At 36.9% G+C, this 20,665-nt stretch overlaps 2 protein-coding genes across 3 annotated transcripts; one reads left to right on the forward strand and one right to left on the reverse strand.

Annotated features, from left to right (window-relative positions):
- The first annotated feature begins 376 nt into the window (after positions 1-376).
- Positions 377-15,577, forward strand: pygl (phosphorylase, glycogen, liver). The gene is made up of 20 exons (XM_077539332.1): positions 377-745; positions 2,094-2,195; positions 2,278-2,356; positions 4,284-4,387; positions 5,503-5,634; positions 5,894-6,005; positions 6,107-6,189; positions 6,283-6,420; positions 7,841-7,933; positions 8,015-8,161; positions 9,442-9,605; positions 10,352-10,466; positions 10,687-10,788; positions 11,055-11,202; positions 12,578-12,636; positions 12,713-12,854; positions 12,997-13,204; positions 13,289-13,423; positions 13,500-13,566; positions 15,042-15,577. The coding sequence occupies exons 1-20, from the start codon at positions 503-505 to the stop codon at positions 15,228-15,230; spliced, it is 2,562 nt and encodes an 853-aa protein (XP_077395458.1). The 5' UTR covers positions 377-502; the 3' UTR covers positions 15,231-15,577.
- On the reverse strand, positions 15,323-20,544 carry LOC144031859 (lysophosphatidylserine lipase ABHD12-like). Of its 2 annotated transcripts, none has more exons than XM_077539338.1 (13): positions 20,438-20,544; positions 20,085-20,209; positions 19,554-19,656; positions 19,312-19,431; positions 19,164-19,194; positions 19,050-19,095; positions 18,272-18,401; positions 18,150-18,187; positions 17,351-17,430; positions 17,174-17,256; positions 16,067-16,145; positions 15,849-15,982; positions 15,323-15,763 (listed from the first exon to the last, which is right to left on the reverse strand). In XM_077539338.1, exons 2-13 carry the CDS (start codon positions 20,182-20,184, stop codon positions 15,733-15,735), a joined length of 975 nt encoding a protein of 324 aa, XP_077395464.1. In that variant the 5' UTR covers positions 20,185-20,209; positions 20,438-20,544; the 3' UTR covers positions 15,323-15,732. The 2 variants fall into 2 exon arrangements, with proteins under 2 accessions (XP_077395464.1, XP_077395465.1); XM_077539339.1 differs by having other exon boundaries at positions 20,085-20,212; positions 20,438-20,527.
- Between the last annotated feature and the right edge of the window lie 121 nt (positions 20,545-20,665).

A 20,665-nucleotide genomic window follows, 5' to 3' on the forward strand; every position in this document is an offset into this window, starting at 1 on the left:
ATAGAGAAGGGAAGGGCTGGCAGAGAGCTGAGTGGCTGAAAGTAAACTTGCTGGAATTTGATTGGCCAAAAACTACATCTGACTGTAGAAGAGATGTGAGAAACAAAAGATGAAGGAATCGTCACATTTAAAAGTGATAATGTGGCTAGTAATTTCATAAACGTCATGAATACTAATTTGAAAAATACTGTATCTTTCAAAGTTGTATTGCATGTCTTTTTTGATGTGGGCATCAAAATAAAGAAGGGAATGTAGAGAGCTGATTGGTCGAAAGTTGACTTGTTAAAAGCTGATTGGCTTAAAGTCAAGCGCGACACAAATTGAAAGAAACGACGCGAGCCACTTCCGCAAAGAGACACGCCCCCTCTGCCCCGCCTCCCAATGACAGCTGACTTCCTCACCTCCGGGAACTCCAGTCACTCTCGGAGCAGCCCACCGAGTGACAAGAAAGTAGCTACCCGGACTCAGGCGCACTCGAGGCGGACAGAAACCAGACAACGCCATGGCCACCCCGCTGACCGACCAGGAGAAGCGCAAGCAGATCAGCATCCGCGGCATTGTGGGCGTCGAGAACGTGGCCGAGCTGAAGAAGGGCTTCAACCGCCACCTGCACTTCACGCTGGTCAAGGACCGGAACATCGCCACACCGAGGGACTACTACTTTGCCTTGGCGCACACCGTCCGCGACCACCTGGTGGGCCGCTGGATCCGGACGCAGCAGTTCTACTACGAGGCAGACCCCAAGGTACGAGCAATAAAGTTGGATTGGTTTAAAAAAAAAAAAAAAAAAAAAAAAAAAAAAATTCTGGCTACTTCATTGGGTACACTTGCACCCTCTCGTGCAAAAAACTATTTGTGCCTCAGGGGCACAGATAAAGTCAAATACATAGACATAAATTACGTAAATACTTTATTTTAATAATTCAATTCAATCCAATCCTCATTACAGTAAATGTAATAATAATTCACCAAATGTTAGATAAAATAAATAGTAAACATTTTAATATATATATATAAAACTTTATTTTGTATTACTTGAGATCAATCGTTTAACACCAATTTTTCATTGAGCTAAATTCATTTAAAAAAATGAATTCTAATCAAATCGTTATTTCCATTTTATATTATATTATTTGTCTTACATTATATTATTATTATTATTATTATTATTATTATTTTTATATTATATTATTTGTGATTTATATTAGTTGCAATTGTTAGTTATTATTTATATTATTTATATTATATTATTTATATTTACTAATATCAAACCTACGGCCCGGGGGCCATTTGTGGCCCACAGGATGATATTTTGCGGCCTCTGTCTTTGAAGCTGTCGTTTCCCTGGGTTTTTTTTTTTTTTTTTTAATTACTTACTGGCTACCATTGCTATGGTACATCAGTCATGGTTTTCAAAACCTGCTGTGAAGAGAGGTTGGTGATGAGAAGAGCCAATTTTGAGACAAACAGGAGATGGAACATTTTTGTCTTTTCACTAATTCACCATTTATTTAAAGGTAACGAAAAATAGTATTTAATTTTCACCATTTATCTTATTATAATTAATTAGTACTAAGCATTTGGATGTGCATTGGTGCAAATTTTTCTTCAGTTTTTTTCTTTCTTTTTTTTTTTTCTTGGAGTCAGGGGGCGGGCCCAACTCCCATTTTGCGTGGAAGTTTAGCCCCATTTTTTGAAGAATTTTTATGATTAAAAAATAGTAAATTACAATGCAATTAACTCATTCAAAGACAGCTCAAATAAAATGGAGCTTTGATCCCTATAGCCATCAATGGCAGTGAATGAGTTCAGAAGTCTGTCCATTTTTGGCAGATTTGGGCCAAATCCTTTCACCATTAAGAGATACATAAATATCCAGCCAAAAATTAAAAAATAGGCTGTTTTGATGAAATATTTCATTCTGGTTTTTTTTACAAATTGATATAACCGTGCTACAGTATGCATTCCAATATCAATGTATTTCTCCATTTGATATCCCAAGCTCTGCTTTTATTGCCATCGTGTCTGCGCTTGCACTTGGTGTCGTACCTTTCGCAGTGCTTGAATTCTTTGTTTTGTGCGACTGAGTGTAGAGAGTCTACTACCTGTCCCTGGAGTTCTACATGGGCCGCACACTGCAGAACACCATGATCAACCTGGGCCTGCAAAACGCCTGCGACGAAGCCATCTACCAGGTCGGACCGGCTCATTTGCATGCCAGCGTAGCATGTGTTTGTTAGCATGTTGTGTTGTTGTTGTTGTTGTGTGCGCGTGTAGCTGGGCCTGGACATGGAGGAGCTGGAGGAGGTGGAGGAGGACGCCGGTCTAGGCAACGGAGGCCTGGGCAGACTTGCAGGTAGAAGAAGGTTGAACGTGTTTACAAAAAGATAAACAATAGGAAATATTTGGCCGGACGCCCGGTGTCAGGAAGCTTTATGAGGGCGGAGAGTGTGTGAACATGAGCCAGACGTGTTGCAATAGATATTGGGACCTCGAGATAAGAGCTGTCTTTTTTTTTTTTTTTTTTCCTGCTTTGACTTGAGAGGGTAAACATGAGATACAAGGGCTAGTATGGTGGCAGAGGGTCAACTAGCTTCACAACTAACCTAGCTGGATTTAATAAATATTGTCAAGAAATGAGGCTGCAGGCTATTTTTTTTTTGCCACTCTCACTTGAAGTTACTGTGAAAGGATACATATAAGAAATAACAATTACATGCGTGTGTATTTAAAACAACCACATACTGTAGCTTAGCTTTTAATCCGCTAGCTTAATGCTAATGCTAACACATAATGAGAAAAGCCAAAGGCATGGGCTAACGATTAGCATCTATGTGGCGGTGAATTAACCTTTGAAGCCACTTTGCAGTGTTGATTGTGGTATTGAAGTGCTACATCACAATGTAGATAATTGTCAATTCAATATCGATATCTGACAATATTGATAACGCACATCACAGTATCTATATGATATGTAGCGATATCAATGCTAGAATATTTCTATCAGCACGATATATCACAATATCACTATGACTCATCACTATATCGGTGCAAAAATTGCAATATCGGGACAATACGTCATAGTATCGGTGGAATATCGGTACGATACATCTGAGTATCGTATGATACATCACGATATTATACAATACATTGCAATATTTAGACGATACATTGTGACATTGCTATGATACTTTGCAGTGTCGATATGATACACATGCTAAATCACAATATCCGTATGATATGATATGATACATTGTGATATCAATATGATGTGTGGCAGTAACAATACATGGCACATTGGATGTGATACACTACGATATTAATGTGATACATTGTGATATCGTATGATACTGCATGATATAGAATACTGATGTGACAACATTGTGATAGTGATACGATACATTGCGATATTGGTGCGGTGTCGGTTTCATACATCGTGATTCTGATGTGTTACATAACAATATCGATATGATATATTGTGACATGGCATGTGGCAAGTTGGCAACATTGATACGATACATGGCAGTATCGATGTGATATATTGTGATATTGGTGCAATAGGTAGCATTGTCGGTATATTACATCATGATACTGATATGGTATATCACAATATCGATATGATACATTGTGACTTTATTATATGTGGCATTATCGATATGATAAATGGTACTATTGATGTGATACATTGCAATATTAATGCAATGCATTGCGATATTAACAATTTTGGTACATTACATTGTGATACGGATACAATACCTGATGTTACATGTGATAATTGATGTGATACTTTGCAAAGTAGTATAATATATTGCAATGTTGATATGCTACATTGCGATACTAATATGCTAAATCACAATAATATCAATATGAAATATTACGATATCGTGGCATTATTGATGTGATATAGAAGGAATACTTTCCAATATTGATGTAATACAGTGTGATATTGGTACAATACATTGCAATATCGTCAATTGCAGTCGATATTATACATTGCAATATTGATATACTTACACCACATTGTCGATATGATACGTCTTGATATCAACATGATATGTGGTAATATCGATACAGTACATACCGCTATAGATGTGATGGTGAAGTCAATGTGAGACATGATACATAGTTGAGAGCTCAGTTTAGTTTATATCAAAAGCGTTAAAACCAGTGTTTGGCTTTTTCTTTGAATTTTGTTGTTATTTGTTAATTTCCGACACTTATTCCAAACGGAGCAACCGGCATCAATAACTGATGGTCTAAATATGTCATTTGTATGCCCACAGCCTGCTTCCTGGACTCGATGGCCACCCTGGGACTGGCGGCGTACGGTTATGGCATCCGCTACGAATACGGAATCTTTAACCAGAAAATTAGGGATGGCTGGCAGGTCTGTACAACGGCGTTCATAGTGCAAATCTAATCAGTTTCTTTTATTATTATTTTTAATTATTATTATTATTATTATGAAATCAGGCACGGGGCCAAAGTAGAGTAGGTCGCTATGCAGCACGAGCTAATCATTACCAGTAACGTGGCTGTTCAAAGTATGCAGACAGAAAGGTTTCTTTTTTTTTCTGTTTTTTTTGCCCTTTTGGATTCCCGCTTATTTGCAGTTGAGGCCTCCAGTGTAAACATGCACTTTTGCACCAAAAATGATTTCACGAGAGGCAAAGAAATAATTCTCAAGATTTTTGCAGAAAAAATGGTGGGGGTAAAACTTCACCACAAAATTGGGGGAAGCATCCAAAATTATTTCGTAAAAAACAAAATTGGGGGAAAAAAATAGTAGGGAAAAAAATGACCAAAAAAATCTGAGATGAAATATTAGTAAAAAAAAATATATATATATATATATATATATTACAGGAAAAAAAAGTTTTAAAATATTTGGGGAAAAAAATACACAAAAATATTACCGAAAAATGCCCCAAGTATTTGTAAAACAATATTTTTTTTGTCTGTAACATCAGCATTCCAGCATACAAAAATATGTCAAAAAAATTATTAGAAAATATTAAAATAGTAGGGACAAAAACGGACCAAATAAATCTGAGATGAAATATTAGTAAAGAAAAAAAAATGCCCCAAGTATTTGTAAAACAATATATTTTTTTTTTGTCTGTGTAACATCAGCATTCCACCTCTTCATTATTCCTGCAGGTGGAGGAAGCAGATCCAAAATTATTTTGGGGGAAAAAAAAGGAGAAATATACAAATATGACCACAAAGACATTAGAAGAACGATACAAACTTCTTACACACAAAAAAATGTAGAAAAAAATATATAAAACTATTAGAAAATACTAAAATAGTAGGGGAAAAAATGGACCCCAAAAAAATCTGAGATGAAATATTAGTAAAAAAAAATACAGAAAAAAAGTTATATTTTGAAAAAAAAATACACAAAAATATTACCTAAAATGCCCCAAGTGTTTGTAAAAAAATATTTTTTTGTCTTCATAACATCAGCGTCCGACATCTTCCTCTTCATTACTCCTGCAGGTGGAGGAAGCAGACGATTGGCTGCGTCACGGCAACCCGTGGGAGAAGGCCCGACCCGAGTACATGCTGCCCGTTCACTTCTACGGGCGCGTGGAAGAGACCAAGGATGGCACCAAGTGGGTCGATACACAGGTATGCGTGTCGCATATTACTCATTGATCAAATCCAACCACTGTATGTCTATGGGAGAGAGAAAATGCATCATTTTATGTTTGCAGTTATTCTTCAAAGAAATGTAATCAGTCATTCTCATTCATTTTCTTTCTTAGCAGTAGTAATAGTCTGGTTAGTGCAAAAACACATACCGATAATTGCAGGTGTATTGCACAGTGTAAACATTCAGGTGAACCTGACTACAAAAGAAAAATATGCACGTGTTTGGCCCGTTTAGGTGGTGCTGGCGATGCCGTACGACACGCCCATCCCGGGCTACATGAACAACACGGTCAACACGATGCGTTTGTGGTCGGCTCGCGCGCCCAACGACTTCAACCTGAGAGACTGTGAGCGGCGTCCCGTTACTTTTGCAAGACCGTTTCCTGTTTCTTGGTGTGGAAAGAGGACGTGTTGCATAAAAAAAGTGTGTTTTCGCATGTCTACACAGTTAATGTGGGAGATTACATCCAGGCCGTCCTGGACCGCAATCTGGCCGAGAACATTTCCCGAGTGCTCTACCCCAACGACAACGTAAGCATTGAAAGTGCCACTATCCATATAAAAAAATTTAAAAAAAAAGCTTGAAATGAAATGTGATTTCTGCGTGTGTCGGGGTTGGTTCAGTTTTTCGAGGGCAAAGAGCTGCGTCTGAAGCAGGAGTACTTTGTGGTGGCCGCCACCCTGCAGGACATCATCCGCCGCTTCAAGACGACCAAGAAGGGGACGCCGGGACGCACGTCCTTCAACAGCTTCCCAGATAAAGTGAGAACCTCAAACAGGAAGTGACTTTATGGTAACCCTTTGGATCAAGTCCCCAAGTTCCAAATAGAAGTGAATGGTAAAACGAGTTGGCACGTGCCACTTCCACTGAACACATGGGGTTACAATAAGGCATTCTTTTCCAAATGTTTAAGGCCGTGAAAATAGTAATAATAATAATAATAATAATAATTATGATAGTAATAATGATACTACTACTACTAATAATAATAATAATAATAACAACAATAATAATCATCATCATCATCATCATCATCATCATCATCATCATTATTATTATTATTATTATTATTATTATTAGAAGAAATACCAAAAAAATAAATGGTACAGAAATGCTAAATAATAGGGAAAAATGAAGAAAAAAAACATAGGGGAAAAAATGCAAAACTATTAGTTGAAAAATAAACAAATGTGAGGAGAAATACATAAAAATATTAGGAAAAAACACAAAATTATAATAAGATGCACACAGAAAAATTGCAAATGTAAAAAAAAATAAAAATACATCCATATTACAAAAAACAAAATAGAAAAAGTATTGGAAAATTAAAAATGAAAAATAAAGATTAAAAACAATAATTATTACAAAGCTAAACATTTTATAAAATACAAATTAGGAGGGAAATACAAAAATAAGTGGAAACAAAATACAAAAATACTCAGTAATATTCAGATATAGAAATGTGCAAAATATTAGAAAACGTGAAAAAAATACAAACAAACAAAAAGCAGAAAAGAATGGAGAAAAATAAAAAAATATTTGATGAATAAATAAATATACTGACTGATAAAATATTAGGAAAAATATTACAGAATATTTAAAACATGAGAACATATGAAAAAAAATAGTAGACAAATACAGATATCAGCAATAACACGAAAAATATTGAAGATTATTCCTGCTAAAATATTATAAAATAAAATAATAAGACTGGAGAAAGTTTTTACAAATGGGTAAAAACATTTTTTTTCTGAGGATTAAATGTTCAAATCCAAAACAGAGAAAATCTAAACATACATTTAAAAAACTGTAGGGGAAAAATAGTAAAACATGAGGGAAAAAAGTACACAAAGACTGTATTAGAAAACACACATAGAAAAAAAATGTAAATATATACAAGACTACAAAAATATTGGGAAAAAATAAGGAAAATATTAGATGAACAGCAATACATAAATATTTTACTTTAATTTATTTTATATTTTATTTATTTTATTTATTTATATATTTAATCTAAAAAATACAGAGATACATTATTAGATAGAAAATATGCAATATTAGATAAAATAAATAAATACAAATATTGCAAAAAAAAACAAAAAAAAAACAGATATTGCAAAAAGAAAGAGCTGTTGCTTGTTGGAAATTTTCTTATAAGGAAAGTGGATGTTGTGATTTCAGGTTGCCATCCAGCTGAACGACACCCACCCAGCCATGGCCATACCCGAGCTGATGAGGATATTCGTGGACATCGAGAAACTGGACTGGGACGTGGTGAGTCTTGAGGGACATTCTGGGTGGGATAGGCTTGTTTGGTGTCCCGAGCCGAGACAATGTCATCTCCGTCCCTAACAGGCCTGGGACCTGACGAAGCGCACCTTTGCCTACACCAACCACACGGTTCTCCCCGAGGCTCTGGAGCGCTGGCCCGTGGAGCTGATGGAGACCCTCCTGCCGCGGCACCTGCAGATCATCTACCAGATCAACCAGATCCACCTGGACGTGAGCACCACACACCCGACAAAAAATATTCGACGAGGCACCAAAATACTAGAACAAACATTAACAAAAATATTATGTAAAAATACACAAATACTGTATTACAAAAACAGTGGTGCCTTGAGATTTGAGTTTAATTCATTCCTTGATCACACTCTTAGAAAAAAAAAAATACATTAGAAAACAATGCAAAAATGTTAGCCAAAGAAATATTGGGTGCAAAATACACAAATACATTAGAAAATAAAATAAAAACTATGCATTACATGATGAATTACAACAAAAAATATTTGAAACAATAAAAAGGATTACAACAAATATTACAAAATAATGATGAAAAACAGGTGAGGCAAAAAATGATTTGATTAAAAACACATGAAATGGTAACTTGGAAAGCAAAACTATCTGGGAAAAAGACACTCAATTATTAAGAAAAATAAAAAAACATTTGACTATATATAGTAGTCTTAAAAATAAACTAATATTAGTAAAAACAAAATATACTCTCGAAAATTATAAAAAAAATAAAAAAAATAGTTTGGGCAAAAAATAGTTTGGGTAAAAAAAGTGCAAATCTTTGCAATTCGGTAAATTTTTGGACAAAATGTTTTTTAGAAAATACACAAAAATCATAAAATAATGCAAAAAATGTTCATCAAAAAACAAGCACAAATATATGATGCTACATATAGTAAATAATAAATATAGAAACATCAACTAAAAATGTTACATGACTAATAAAAAATATTAGGAGAGAAAAATTTAATATTAGGGGGAAAAAAAACAAAATATTTGTACATTTGTATTAAAAAACTTATTTATTTCCCCTCCTCTAATTTCCACACTTTTGACCAATTTTAAACATCAACTCATCTCTACTACAATTTTTTTTTTTTTCAAAAAAGAAAAAAGCCCAAAATTCTGCTTTTTCTTGCTATGACCGTTAATTTCCCACTTTTTGACCAATTTCACCGTTCCAACTTTAAACTGTTCAGCTCATCCCTACTACAATTTTTCTCAAAATTTCAAAATAAAAGCCCCAAACTCAGATTTTTGTTGCTTGACAACAAACACACACGCTATACATGCAGGCATTCTAGTTACATGTACCAAAACTGTCCTGTTCGTTTGATTTGGTCGATTCGTCCCACTTAAAACAAAAACTGCTTGAACAGGTTCCCAAAAATGTCGTCAAGCCGTGGCCTTCGGGTCGAGCCAAAAGGAAGTGAAATTTAGATGCAAGGCGGACCTTTTTTTTGTTTGTTTTGTTCTCACGCATGCAGAAGATTGCGTCGATCTTCCCCAACAATTTGGACAAGCTGCGGAAGATGTCGCTGATCGAGGAGGAGGGAGGCAAGCGGGTGAACATGGCACACCTGTGCATCGTGGGCTCGCACGCCGTCAACGGCGTCGCTCGCATACACTCCAACATCATCAAGACCCAAGTGTGAGTCTTAAAGCCCCGGGCACTTGATTGCAAATGATTTTGTCATATTTTATCTTACCAGGTATTTTGTAAATACTTTTTTTTTCTAGCAATTTATGTTTTTTCATTTATATTTGTATTTATTGCCAAATAATTTCTTTTACAATGATATACTGTATTTATTTTAGTTAGGTCATAGTTGTATTTTATTAAAATTTTTATTTATTAAATTATATTTAGTATTTCTACATTGCACATTTAAATGTCACATTTTTTTGTGATTTCTATTTGTGCAGCTATTGGGTTGCTTTGCTTCTTCCTCAAAACTCCCCGAGTGTCTTCATGCTGTATCGCAATATTTGCACATCTCCTGTTACGAACTCGCAGGCTCGTTGCTAGGCAGACTTAACGGGATTATTTGTGCTCCTGTCAGGCATTGGACTGGCCATCTGGCATACAGGGCAGATGCCCGGTGGGCTGGCATCTTTTTTAAAATTAATTATTAATTTAATTAATTATTTTCCTACATTTTACCCCAAGAGACTGGCCCACAATTTAGAGGGACCACCCGGACCAGTACGTTAATCCATTTCGAATATAGATAGCAAAGTGAAACATCATCAATAAACATCAGTGGCAGAACTACAAGTTAGGCAAGATTTGGGCCGGACCGGGCTGGCGGGCCTAAGTCAAAATGTCAGGGCCAATTTTTTGGTGCCTGTCCAGCCCTAATTATGCCACTCCACGACGTTTGTTTCTCTTCTTAGATTCCGAGACTTTAGCGAACTCGAGCCAAAGAAGTTCCAGAACAAGACCAACGGTATCACTCCCAGACGCTGGCTGCTGCTGTGCAACCCCGGACTGGCCGAACTCATCGCCGAGGTTTTATTATTATTATTTTTAATTTGTTTATTTATTTTATTTTGTATCATTATTATTATTATTATTATTATTATTATTATTATTATCATCATTTATTTATTTTATGTCTTATTATTCTTATTTTATTCTTTTTATTTATTTATTTATTTTAAATTGTATTTATTTGTAGCTTTATATTTGATTTATTTTTTCCATAAACAATATCCGTCTTCCCGTTCAGGTGATTGGCGAGGACTATATTAAGGACCTCAGCCAACTGCGGCAACTAAAGGACTTTGTGGACAACGCCGCTTTCATCCGGGATGTTTCCAAAGTGAAACAGGTACTTGTACAGCTATGCGTCTATGGTAAAGTAAAAAAATATATATAATTTGCTAATTTAATAGAGCGTACCGTTCAAAGGTACCTAATGTTATGGCCAGGTGTGTGCATATTCTGCAAGCTCAGACGCAAATTGTGGAACTCCTGGCAGACAGTTGTCTTCTTTTTCATTACGGTCTTTAGCAATTAATGTGCGTTGTTGCGACATGCATATTGTGTAACTAACACAAGTGTGTGTGTGCTTGTGCGCGTGCGTGCGTGACTCAGGACAACAAGGTGAAGTTCGCCCAGTACCTGGAGAAGGAGTACCGTGTGAGGATCAACGCGGCGTCCATGTTCGACGTGCACGTGAAGAGGATCCACGAGTACAAGCGGCAGCTGCTCAACTGCCTGCACATCGTCACCATGTATAACCGTGCGTGCACAACTCGCCGATTGCTGTTGTTGTTGCCCCCCTCGGGGAAAACTCCACGCCGGCACACTCCTGCAAGTCTAAACAAACATGCTTTTCGATATGCAGAGGGAATTTTCCACTGGCTTGTGGGCGGGACTACAACCACACACACTTTCACTCTTTGTCGATATTATTATGCAACATGTACTTAATGAACCTTAGTGGGGTGTTCAGATTTATTGTTTTGTTTATTTCTGTGCATGTATTGACTCACTAACTAGCTGTTATAAGTATTTTTTATTTATTTATTATGACCTACAAACATGACTTTTTGCAATACTTAGGCTTTGGCTAAAGCTATGTGGTCATCTGCATAGTTTTTTAAACACTAAAAAATCCATGCAACCCAAAACTCAGCAAGATAAATATCCGCTCTGGATAAAGATATTCGATCATCAGCATGGACTGAGATCCCTCAAAAATTAGACCATGGATAATGGATTCTGGTTAAAGCTATGCGGTCACCCACATGTGATTTGAATCAGTCGTAAAACAATCAACTAAATTAATCCACATAAATGCACCCCTGGAAGAAGCAATGTGGCGTATTTTAGAAGACTTGAAAAAAAAAAAGCATTAAAAGTAATACAAATAAAGCTATGCAGCCTTGTTCATAGTTACTGAACACAATTTAGAGTTAAAAAAAATGCTAATGTCAAAATTTAACAAAATTATATCTAACCTAAAACAAATACTGGCTGAAATTTAACAAAAAATGTACAACTAACCTAAAACAAATACTGGCTCTGGATGAAGCTACATTGGTCATCCACATAGTCATTTGAATTTCCCATGCCACAAAAAAAAGAAAACAAAAAAAAACTAATGTTGTCGCCAGATAATGTCTATGTGGTCTTCCATAGACAATTTGTAATCCTGCAAAAAATTTGAACATAAAAAGAAACGCTAACCCAGATAAAGCTATGTGGTAATAAGGATCATCATTTAAATTCCTTAAAAAAAAAAAAAAATCTAAACAAATCCAGAATAATGCTAAGTGGTTGTTTGCATAGTAATTCCAGTCCCTCAAAATTTGGCAAAAATAAAAAATAACAGACAAATACCCATTCTTGAAAAACTATGCGGCCATCAGTATATTTCTTTAAAAAAAAAAAGTAAAATAGTTCTAAACTAATAGATGTCTGCATAGTTGTTGAATGCACACACACACACACACCCACACACACACACCCACACACACACACACACAAAGTTAAAACTATCAGATGAATGCAGGCTTTGGAAGAAGCTATGCAACTGTCCACATAGTAACATTGTCTTTTGATCATATTGGTGCATAAATACTGCTCATAATAATTTGTGCGTTGTCCCCCAGGCATCAAAAAGAACCCGTCTGCGCCTTTCGTACCTCGAACTGTGATCATCGGGGGAAAGGTTCATATTGCCATTGCAAACATTACACCCCTCCCCACACTCACAGAAATAAGTCAGCCGCTGTCGCCCCCCGCAGGCCGCCCCCGGGTACCACATGGCCAAGAAGATCATCAAGCTGATCACGTCTGTGGCTGCCGTGGTCAACAATGACCCCGTGGTGGGAAGCAAGCTCAAAGTCATCTTCCTGGAGAATTACAGAGTTTCACTGGCTGAGAAAGGTTTATTTTTTCTTCATTTTTTTGTACATATTATAGTAGAAAGCATTTGTAATGCTCAGACTGATAACCAAAAGTTATTTGATGGTATTTATCAGATTTTTTTGTATAAAATTCTCATCTTTTCGTGTGTTTTGTCATTCAGTGATCCCGGCCACAGACCTGTCGGAGCAGATCTCCACGGCGGGCACCGAGGCGTCGGGCACGGGCAACATGAAGTTCATGCTAAACGGCGCGCTCACCATCGGCACCCTGGACGGCGCCAATGTGGAGATGGCAGAGGAGGCCGGCGTGGGCAACCTCTTCATCTTCGGCATGACAGTGCAAGATGTGGCGGAGATGGACAAAAGCGGGTAGCCAAAAAATAAATAAAAATACAAAAGATTTTCTGCTTTACAAGGGGTCGGGCTAACTTTTCTGTTTGACGTCTTCTTAAGATATGATGCCATGTCTTACTACAAGAAGATCCCGGAGCTGAAACAAGTGATGGACCAGATCACGAGCGGCTTCTTCAGCCCCAAAAATCCGGATTTATTCAAGGATCTGACCGAGATGCTCTTCAAATATGACCGGTGAGCAACAAACAAATATCAACACTTTTTTTTTTGTTTTTAATTAAATAATGACTCACATTTGCATGCGTTTCAGGTTCAAAGTATTTGCCGACTTTGAAGCGTATCTGAAATGTCAAGAGAAAGTCAGCAAACTCTATCAGGTACCGTGGACTGCATTAATGAACCATTTTGAAGCGTTCAATTTCATTTTGTCTTTTTTTTTTCAAAGGCTATGCGTTAACCTATGCAGTTGTCTACAGTCATTTGAATACCTCAAACAATCAAAGGAATGATTAAATCTAACCCATATTAAATGAACCTTCATTAGAATGTCTGAATCTTAACCCAGAAAAATGAAACCGCTGGATTATAGTATTTGAATATACCCAACAAAATAACACATTGCCAGTTAAATGCCATTTTTTGGACAAAGCTATGTGGTCATCAGCATAGTCATTGAAAAGACAAAAAAATAAAATAGAACCACCCAATACAAGCACTCTTTCACAGTCCTTTAATGACACTCAAAAATTAAAACAAAAATGCAAAATTCTGATTAGCGTTTCTGTAGTCAATCATCACATTTAAAATTCAAGAAATAAAAACTGACAAAAAAGAAAAGAAAAAGATAAATGAAGCCTCTGGATAAAGCTATTTGGCTACTCATGATTTATCCATTTAAAAATCAGCAAATCACAAAACTAACTTCTATAAATGCAAGCCTGGATAAAACCATGTGATTGCCATCATTTCTAATAATAATAAAAAAAAAAAAAAAAAAAAAAAAAAAAAAAAAACAGAACGGAATCATAACCAAAGTGTAATATGAGCAAAGTTATTACATTTTATGAAAACAAACAAATTAACTAAAGCCAAAATTGAAGAAAACATTTATATTAAACAAAATAAATTAAAACAGGTGTTTATTTGATAATTTCCCACATGATCTTTTGGTGTTAATTTTAAATATTTATTTTTTGTGTTACTGTACGGAAGAAGGAAATTTAAACACAAAGCTAATGCTATGCTAATGTTTAACTCATTCACTCACAGCCATTTTCACTGGAGCAACCCCTTTCACTCCCGGCTGATTTACTGGATTTTGACTGATTTTGCAAGGCCCACAGAATATTGTGTTTTATTGCTATAAAATCGTGAAACCTACCAAAATAAATATTAGCGTCTCTTCTTTCATCAGGAAAAAAAATAAATGTTTTTTTATATGTTTCCGTTTTGTAGCAATTAGCATTAGAATATAACTAAGTTTCATCATTATTCACGAATCTGTTTAGAATTGTGGGGAAAAAGCTCGTTTTCAACATGACCCTGGTTGATCTCTTATACTCGGCTGCCACCTGCTGGCCGTTTTTGTAATTACTACAATTTCTTCACTCATTCTCTGCAGTTGAGAGACTGTTTCAAAGCCGTCTGCATGCTCTAGCTTAAAAAAAAACATAAAACAATGTATAACTACGTCTTCGGGACACTTAAAACATTTAAAATAAAACGTATTTGTACGTTTTTGGGATCAAATGAGTTAAAGGACTTCTAGACTTATCTGTGGCCAAGTGAACGATGCTATCAACACAGGCCTGGTTGCAATGTTTGTATGGCTGACTGTTGTTTTAATTTCCAGAATCCGAAGGAGTGGACCAAAATGGTGGTGAAGAACATCGCGGCGACGGGAAAGTTCTCCAGCGATCGAACCATCGCCGAGTACGCCACGGAGGTGTGGGGCGTGGAGCCCACCGACCTCAAGATCCCCCCGCCCAGCGAGCCCCGAGAGGCCTTCGAGAAAACTGCCCGTGAGCTTAAGAAAGTGTGAAAAGCTGCCTCGGTTTTATTTGTTTACCTAATAGCGCCGTGCAACCCCCAAACAACAACAACAACAACAACAAAATCAGTAACAACTTCACATCGCTTTACCTTGGCCAGGGAAAAACCTTTATTTTCTTATACTTGTGTCTGTTACAGCTTTGTTGCACTGGGCATTAGCAAAATGTATTCACTCACAAGGGGGGAGGTGCTAGGCAAACGGAACCTGAGTTATCAATGTAAACATTCTAGCTTAACTGCTAGGAGACAGTAAAGACAAACCAAAACAATTTCCTTTTTTTTCTTCTTCAGTGTTTTCCTACCAGTGTTCACATTAAAATCTCAGGTATATGAAAATGACGACTGGCTTTTTTCACCTCACACTGTATGTTATACTAATGCAGTTTATATGCTACAAGTTGCACATTGTACAGTGGGGCCTTGAAAATTGCCATTTACGTGTTCCAGCTCCACATTGCACGCCTGGTCAATCTGATGTGCAACAGTCCCGCTTACTGCCCTCGCAACTTCTGCAGAAAATCACTGCGACAACAAGCAGATGAAAGAAATATTTATAATATTCATCACGTTTAACACAGGGACGCTGCATCAAAAGTCTCATCCTCACCTCACTGACTTGGACAGGCCGGGATCCAAGTAGATGTCATTGTGTGAGAATCCGCGACTCGCCGGGTAGGAAATCATTTCCGGCGGAATTTCTTTGCTCCGCTCTCTGTGCGTGCGCAAAGATATCTGGTACAGCTGGAGGGGAAATGCAAAGGATTAGAGTACGGAGGCTGCTCATTTCCACTTTAATAAAATGGTCGAAGTGGTCACATGTTCTACCTTCTGACCCATGTGATACGGAACCATGTCGTCATCCTCTGCGTGCAGTATGAGCAACGGGCAGGTCAGCACCTTTAAACTGAACAGATGGACGTCTATATCTGGCAGCAGTGTTTTCTAAAATTGTATTTTATTCTCACTAGTCATGAGCAAAAAGCACACATTTATGCATAAGAGACACCTTCTACCCATTTTTTTTTTTTAATTGCCAAAATAATACGTAGTTTAAACCCTAAATTATGATTAGGCATTTTGTAAAGAATAATAATCATTATTATTTTGACTAATATTGGAATCACGATAAAAAAACATGATTATTCACTGATTAAATAAACAAACAAACAAAAACATTGATTTACCTACAAAAACTCAACTTTAAATATAACTTAAATGAAAAGAAAATAAATCAGGAACAAAATAATTTATTTAAGAAATTTCAATGAAAACAATCTACTGTATAAAAATTAAATACTTGCTGTGCATGCTTTGGCCTCCTAGGGGCAGTGTGGTGCACTCAAGGAGATACATTTACATGAAGATTAAAAAGAGTGAAACAGAAAGTGGCTAGTAAGAGTAAGTATTTCGCTTTTCCCAGCTTTAATACAAGTCGTTTTTCACCGATTGCGACGAATATATGCCTGTGACTATTGTTATATTACCTGTCCGTGTGTATTAGAAAAACATTTGTGTGTGAATAATAATTAAATGAAAGTAAATCCCTTGCTTAATGCCCAATGCTAATTGTCAATGGAGTTTTCCATCTAAAATTAACTATTTATTGTATTATACATTATACACATTTTTGACTTAGTAATGCTATTTTTTTTTTTTTTAATACATATCGCAAAGGACTTTATCTTACCACTTTGTCTAGCGGCTATTTTTTAGTAGGCATTTGGATGGTTGCAGAAAGCACAAAAAAAAATGCGTAGATGCTACTGCAAACAGCAGAATTTTTCAGCATATAGTTATAATTATGTTCTAGACAATAATTTGCAGTTAAGTTAGTTTGCGGAAGACAAATCGCCAAGGTTCACTGTAAGTATCATAAAGCACACTGATGCAAATATAATCTCCTTTGCTTGGATTAAGTCTTGGTCAACTCACTTGTCTTCATTAGCAAACAGCAGCTTGTTCATCTCCAAAGTGTTCCACAAGAATAGTTCAAAGCCTGGAAGGAACGTGTACATCTGCGAGACATATTTTGAGACATTGTTTACATGTTTGGTGCTAACGCACATGCAAACGTACCACAAGCTGTAAACAAACACAAATTGGTCTCACTTTAGCCAGAGGAAAGATGAGGACGACATCTCCGATACTTGTGAAAGGAGCCTCGAGAATGACGGCGTCCACCATGGAACCTGATAGAAAAAAAAAAAAAAAAAAAAAAAAATAGTGAGAGAGAGAGAGAGAAAACACTCACTCAATGAAAGCTATTTTACGGCAAGACCCAAGGATATTGTGTTAAATGATTTTACATATACATTGAATGTAGCAAATGAAAGAATAGACTATTTTCACCAAGAAAAAAAACCTTTTGATTCTGCATTTATTCGTTTGTAGCAGTGGAACAAAGAGGTTTCACAAAATGCAGCTGTTTCTCCCTGTGGACTCTAAACTAGACTGTGCTTATCTCATATCTAAAATGGAGCATTGCTGCCATCTACTTTAACCGTCTTTAAGAACTGTTTGTTTCAAACCATTTATTTTAGGACCGGTGCAATTATTTTATTTTATGTATTTTTTTTAATTTTGTGTGAAATACAGTAATCCCTACCCCCAGACCACCCGGTAATTGACAAAATCTGTGGAAATTAAATATAATAAAATATGAAGCATATACTGTAATACCAAAATTGTGAGGAACAGGTATTATTTTTGTCCAGTTGGGGTTGCCATCCTCATATCCTACAATACTGTCGTATCTGTGCCCAGCTGTGTCTGAATGTGTGACTTTAAAAGGTGGGGCATGGCATGTTGAGCGAATCAGAGTGTAAACTTGGCTGGCTGTAAACATTAGCAACTACGTTCCTGTATTTTGGCGACGTCTGATAGATGGATGATCACACACAAAACCCACCTTGCTCTTGCACCTTTACAGCAGTGTTGCTCGCAACCCTTCAAGAAAAGAAAAGAAAAGAAAAAAAGCTTAATCTAGAGCCACTGACTCCATGATGACATCATATGCGAGCAGAAACTTACCCGGAACCAAGTGAGTGTCCCCACAGACACACCAGAGACCCCCCGCTGTGCTGCTTCACCCATGTGTACAGGTGGAGGGCGTCTGTGGTCATGCCGTGTTCGCTTGGCTGCCCTGTCGAGTCGCCGAAGCCTACATCGCAAAAAAAAAAAAAATCAGTTTCCCATTGGAAGTCATGGAAATTAATCACTAATTAAGATGTAATTTTGTTTTTGATCTGTTTTGGGTCTTGTTACTCACTTTGCTATCTTGCTAAATGCTAGCATAGTGACTTTTAGCATGTTAGCATTTTAGCAGTTCTCATTAGAACCTGAATATCGGGCAAGATGTAAAATTCTTATTGATCTGTCTTGGTGCTTTCATTCTTCAGGTTGCTACCATGCTCTATGTTAGCATAGCAACTGTTAGCATTTTAGCAATTCTCATTCGAAGCTATCAGAATAGTGTATATGGCAATATGCAAAATCTTTATCCATTTGCATTGGTGCTTTTGCTTATATGTTAGCATAGAATCTTTTAGCATGTTAGTGTTTAGGAAATTCTCATACTGTATTACGACTGTGATTTCAATGTGCTAGTGGATATTCTTATTCATCCAGGTTCTTAATCAGAGCACTGAATCAATCGAATATCTGTGTTCTGTTTTAATTCTTATTCCATAATCGCAGAGTTAATCAGAGTACCCTTTTTTGACAAGTGTTAGCACATTCACTGCATTGTCGAACCAACCCCCAAATTTGGGATTTAGTTCCCATTTAATAAAAATAAATTTGAGCATACCTCTGTAGTCCAAAGACAGCACGTGGAACCCTGCAGTACTTAAAATCTGCAAAGTTTCATGCACATATGAGCAGAAATCCTACAAAAATGAGAACGATCATTCTCTAAACAAACCTTCCCCAGTTGCACCCTGTGATGTTTGGCTCTGAAAACAATCAAAAACAAAAAGATTTTAGGGCGAACCCTCATTTGACTGTGCAGAAAACCTTGCATAATTCCCTCCGGGATCCATTAAGCTGGGTTCAAGTGTCTCTATCGTCACCTGGTGCCCACGTTGCCATGGAGATAGATGATAACAGGGCTTCCATCTCCCAGAGCCTTGCGGTACCACTCGGGGCCCCTCCCTACCGCCTTGTCCCATTGGCTGACAGGGAGCGTGTGCCTCAGGGAGACGCAAACAAACACTTTCATAAAACATTGAGCAGTTTGTTGGTTAGCTTTTATTTTATTTTTTTTTATTTTTTTTAAGTTTTGAGTGATACTGTAAAAGACTGTGGTAGCTACCATATACCCACGCGAATGCCTTCCTCCGGCTCCAGGTAGAAGTTACATGTGTGGTTCAGCACGTGTTCGGGATGCTTGAGATCCACCAAATATGGAACCCTCACTGAAGATGACAGTGCACAAGGTTAGCCTTTTAGTTTTAGCAGTGGACTAATAGCTACCTTCCACTAATGGATAATAGCTACATGTAGCTGGTCGCTAAAAGATTGTTTGCTTCAGGAGATAAATGTCTGGGAACCATTCCAGGGTGAATCCCACCTTTTTTGCCCAAAATCGTCTGAATCACTAAAGCTAACTTCAAAAAGCAGCTTCCACAAATGCCTTGCCAAACTTTAGTGACTAATGCGTAACTATTTTTTATTAAGGCAAATATATTCCTCTCTTGCCTAAAAGCTAACTTCTGTTAATAGGAATAATAGTTTCATATAATGGCCAGTTTTGGCAAATTACTAACTTTAACTAGTAGCTAACAAGCGGTTCTTCAAACTTCAGCAAATAGATGGGAAGTTGTCACAGTATCATTGTACTTACAGAGGTGAGCAAAGATGGCATAGGCCAGAGTCCAAGGGAACAGGTAGATGATGAGCGGCACTGACACATAGACAGCCACCAGGAAGGACACCACCTTCATCGCTTCCACCAACTTGATCAATTTCCTTCTTAGTTTAAAAAAAAAAAAAAGGGGGGGGGGGGGGACTAAATAGAAATGCTTACTAAGCTATTTTTAAAGGTTGATTTGGTGAACCTAAGCAGAAAAACGAAAGTGAGCACAAACCAACAAGGTGAAAGCAATATTTTCAAAACTCTTAGAAACTTTGACGTGAAAGCCATTCGACAATTCTAGCACTCTACAGTAGTAATATTACAAAAGTAAGATAAAGTACCTCTAAACTGTCCTTGACAACTCTGCGGGAGATAGAACGATTAGTTTCGAAAAAAAAATCTGAAGTTAAAGCACTTCCTGTCAAGAAAGAAAGCACGGAGGGGATTGGACGAAATACTTTTGATTGAAGTTCGCTGTAGCCAATGGAGGGAAAGAATGACGCAGCGATGTGGGTTTGGCAACTCCGTCAAAACACAGACTTTCAATGCGCATTTCAAACCAGCCTAAT

Source organism: Festucalex cinctus, chromosome 12 (assembly GCF_051991245.1).
Source record: "Festucalex cinctus isolate MCC-2025b chromosome 12, RoL_Fcin_1.0, whole genome shotgun sequence".
NCBI classification, from domain to species: Eukaryota; Metazoa; Chordata; class Actinopteri; order Syngnathiformes; family Syngnathidae; genus Festucalex; species Festucalex cinctus.

Bases quoted from the DNA above. Each gene is read 5' to 3' on its own strand.
- LOC144031859 (XM_077539338.1), bottom strand. From the start codon at position 20,184: ATGAAGGTGGTGTCCTTCCTGGTGGCTGTCTATGTGTCAGTGCCGCTC. The intron at 18,402-19,049 runs GTATGCTCAAAT...TTTGCGATGTAG, and splicing joins GCTGTCTTTGGACTACAGAG to GCTTCGGCGACTCGACAGGG. The intron at 17,257-17,350 runs GTGAGACCAATT...TATGTCTCGCAG, and splicing joins TCATCTTTCCTCTGGCTAAA to ATGTACACGTTCCTTCCAGG.
- pygl (XM_077539332.1), top strand. From the start codon at position 503: ATGGCCACCCCGCTGACCGACCAGGAGAAGCGCAAGCAGATCAGCATC. The intron at 10,789-11,054 runs GTACTTGTACAG...TGCGTGACTCAG, and splicing joins ATGTTTCCAAAGTGAAACAG to GACAACAAGGTGAAGTTCGC. The intron at 12,637-12,712 runs GTTCATATTGCC...CGCCCCCCGCAG, and splicing joins CTGTGATCATCGGGGGAAAG to GCCGCCCCCGGGTACCACAT.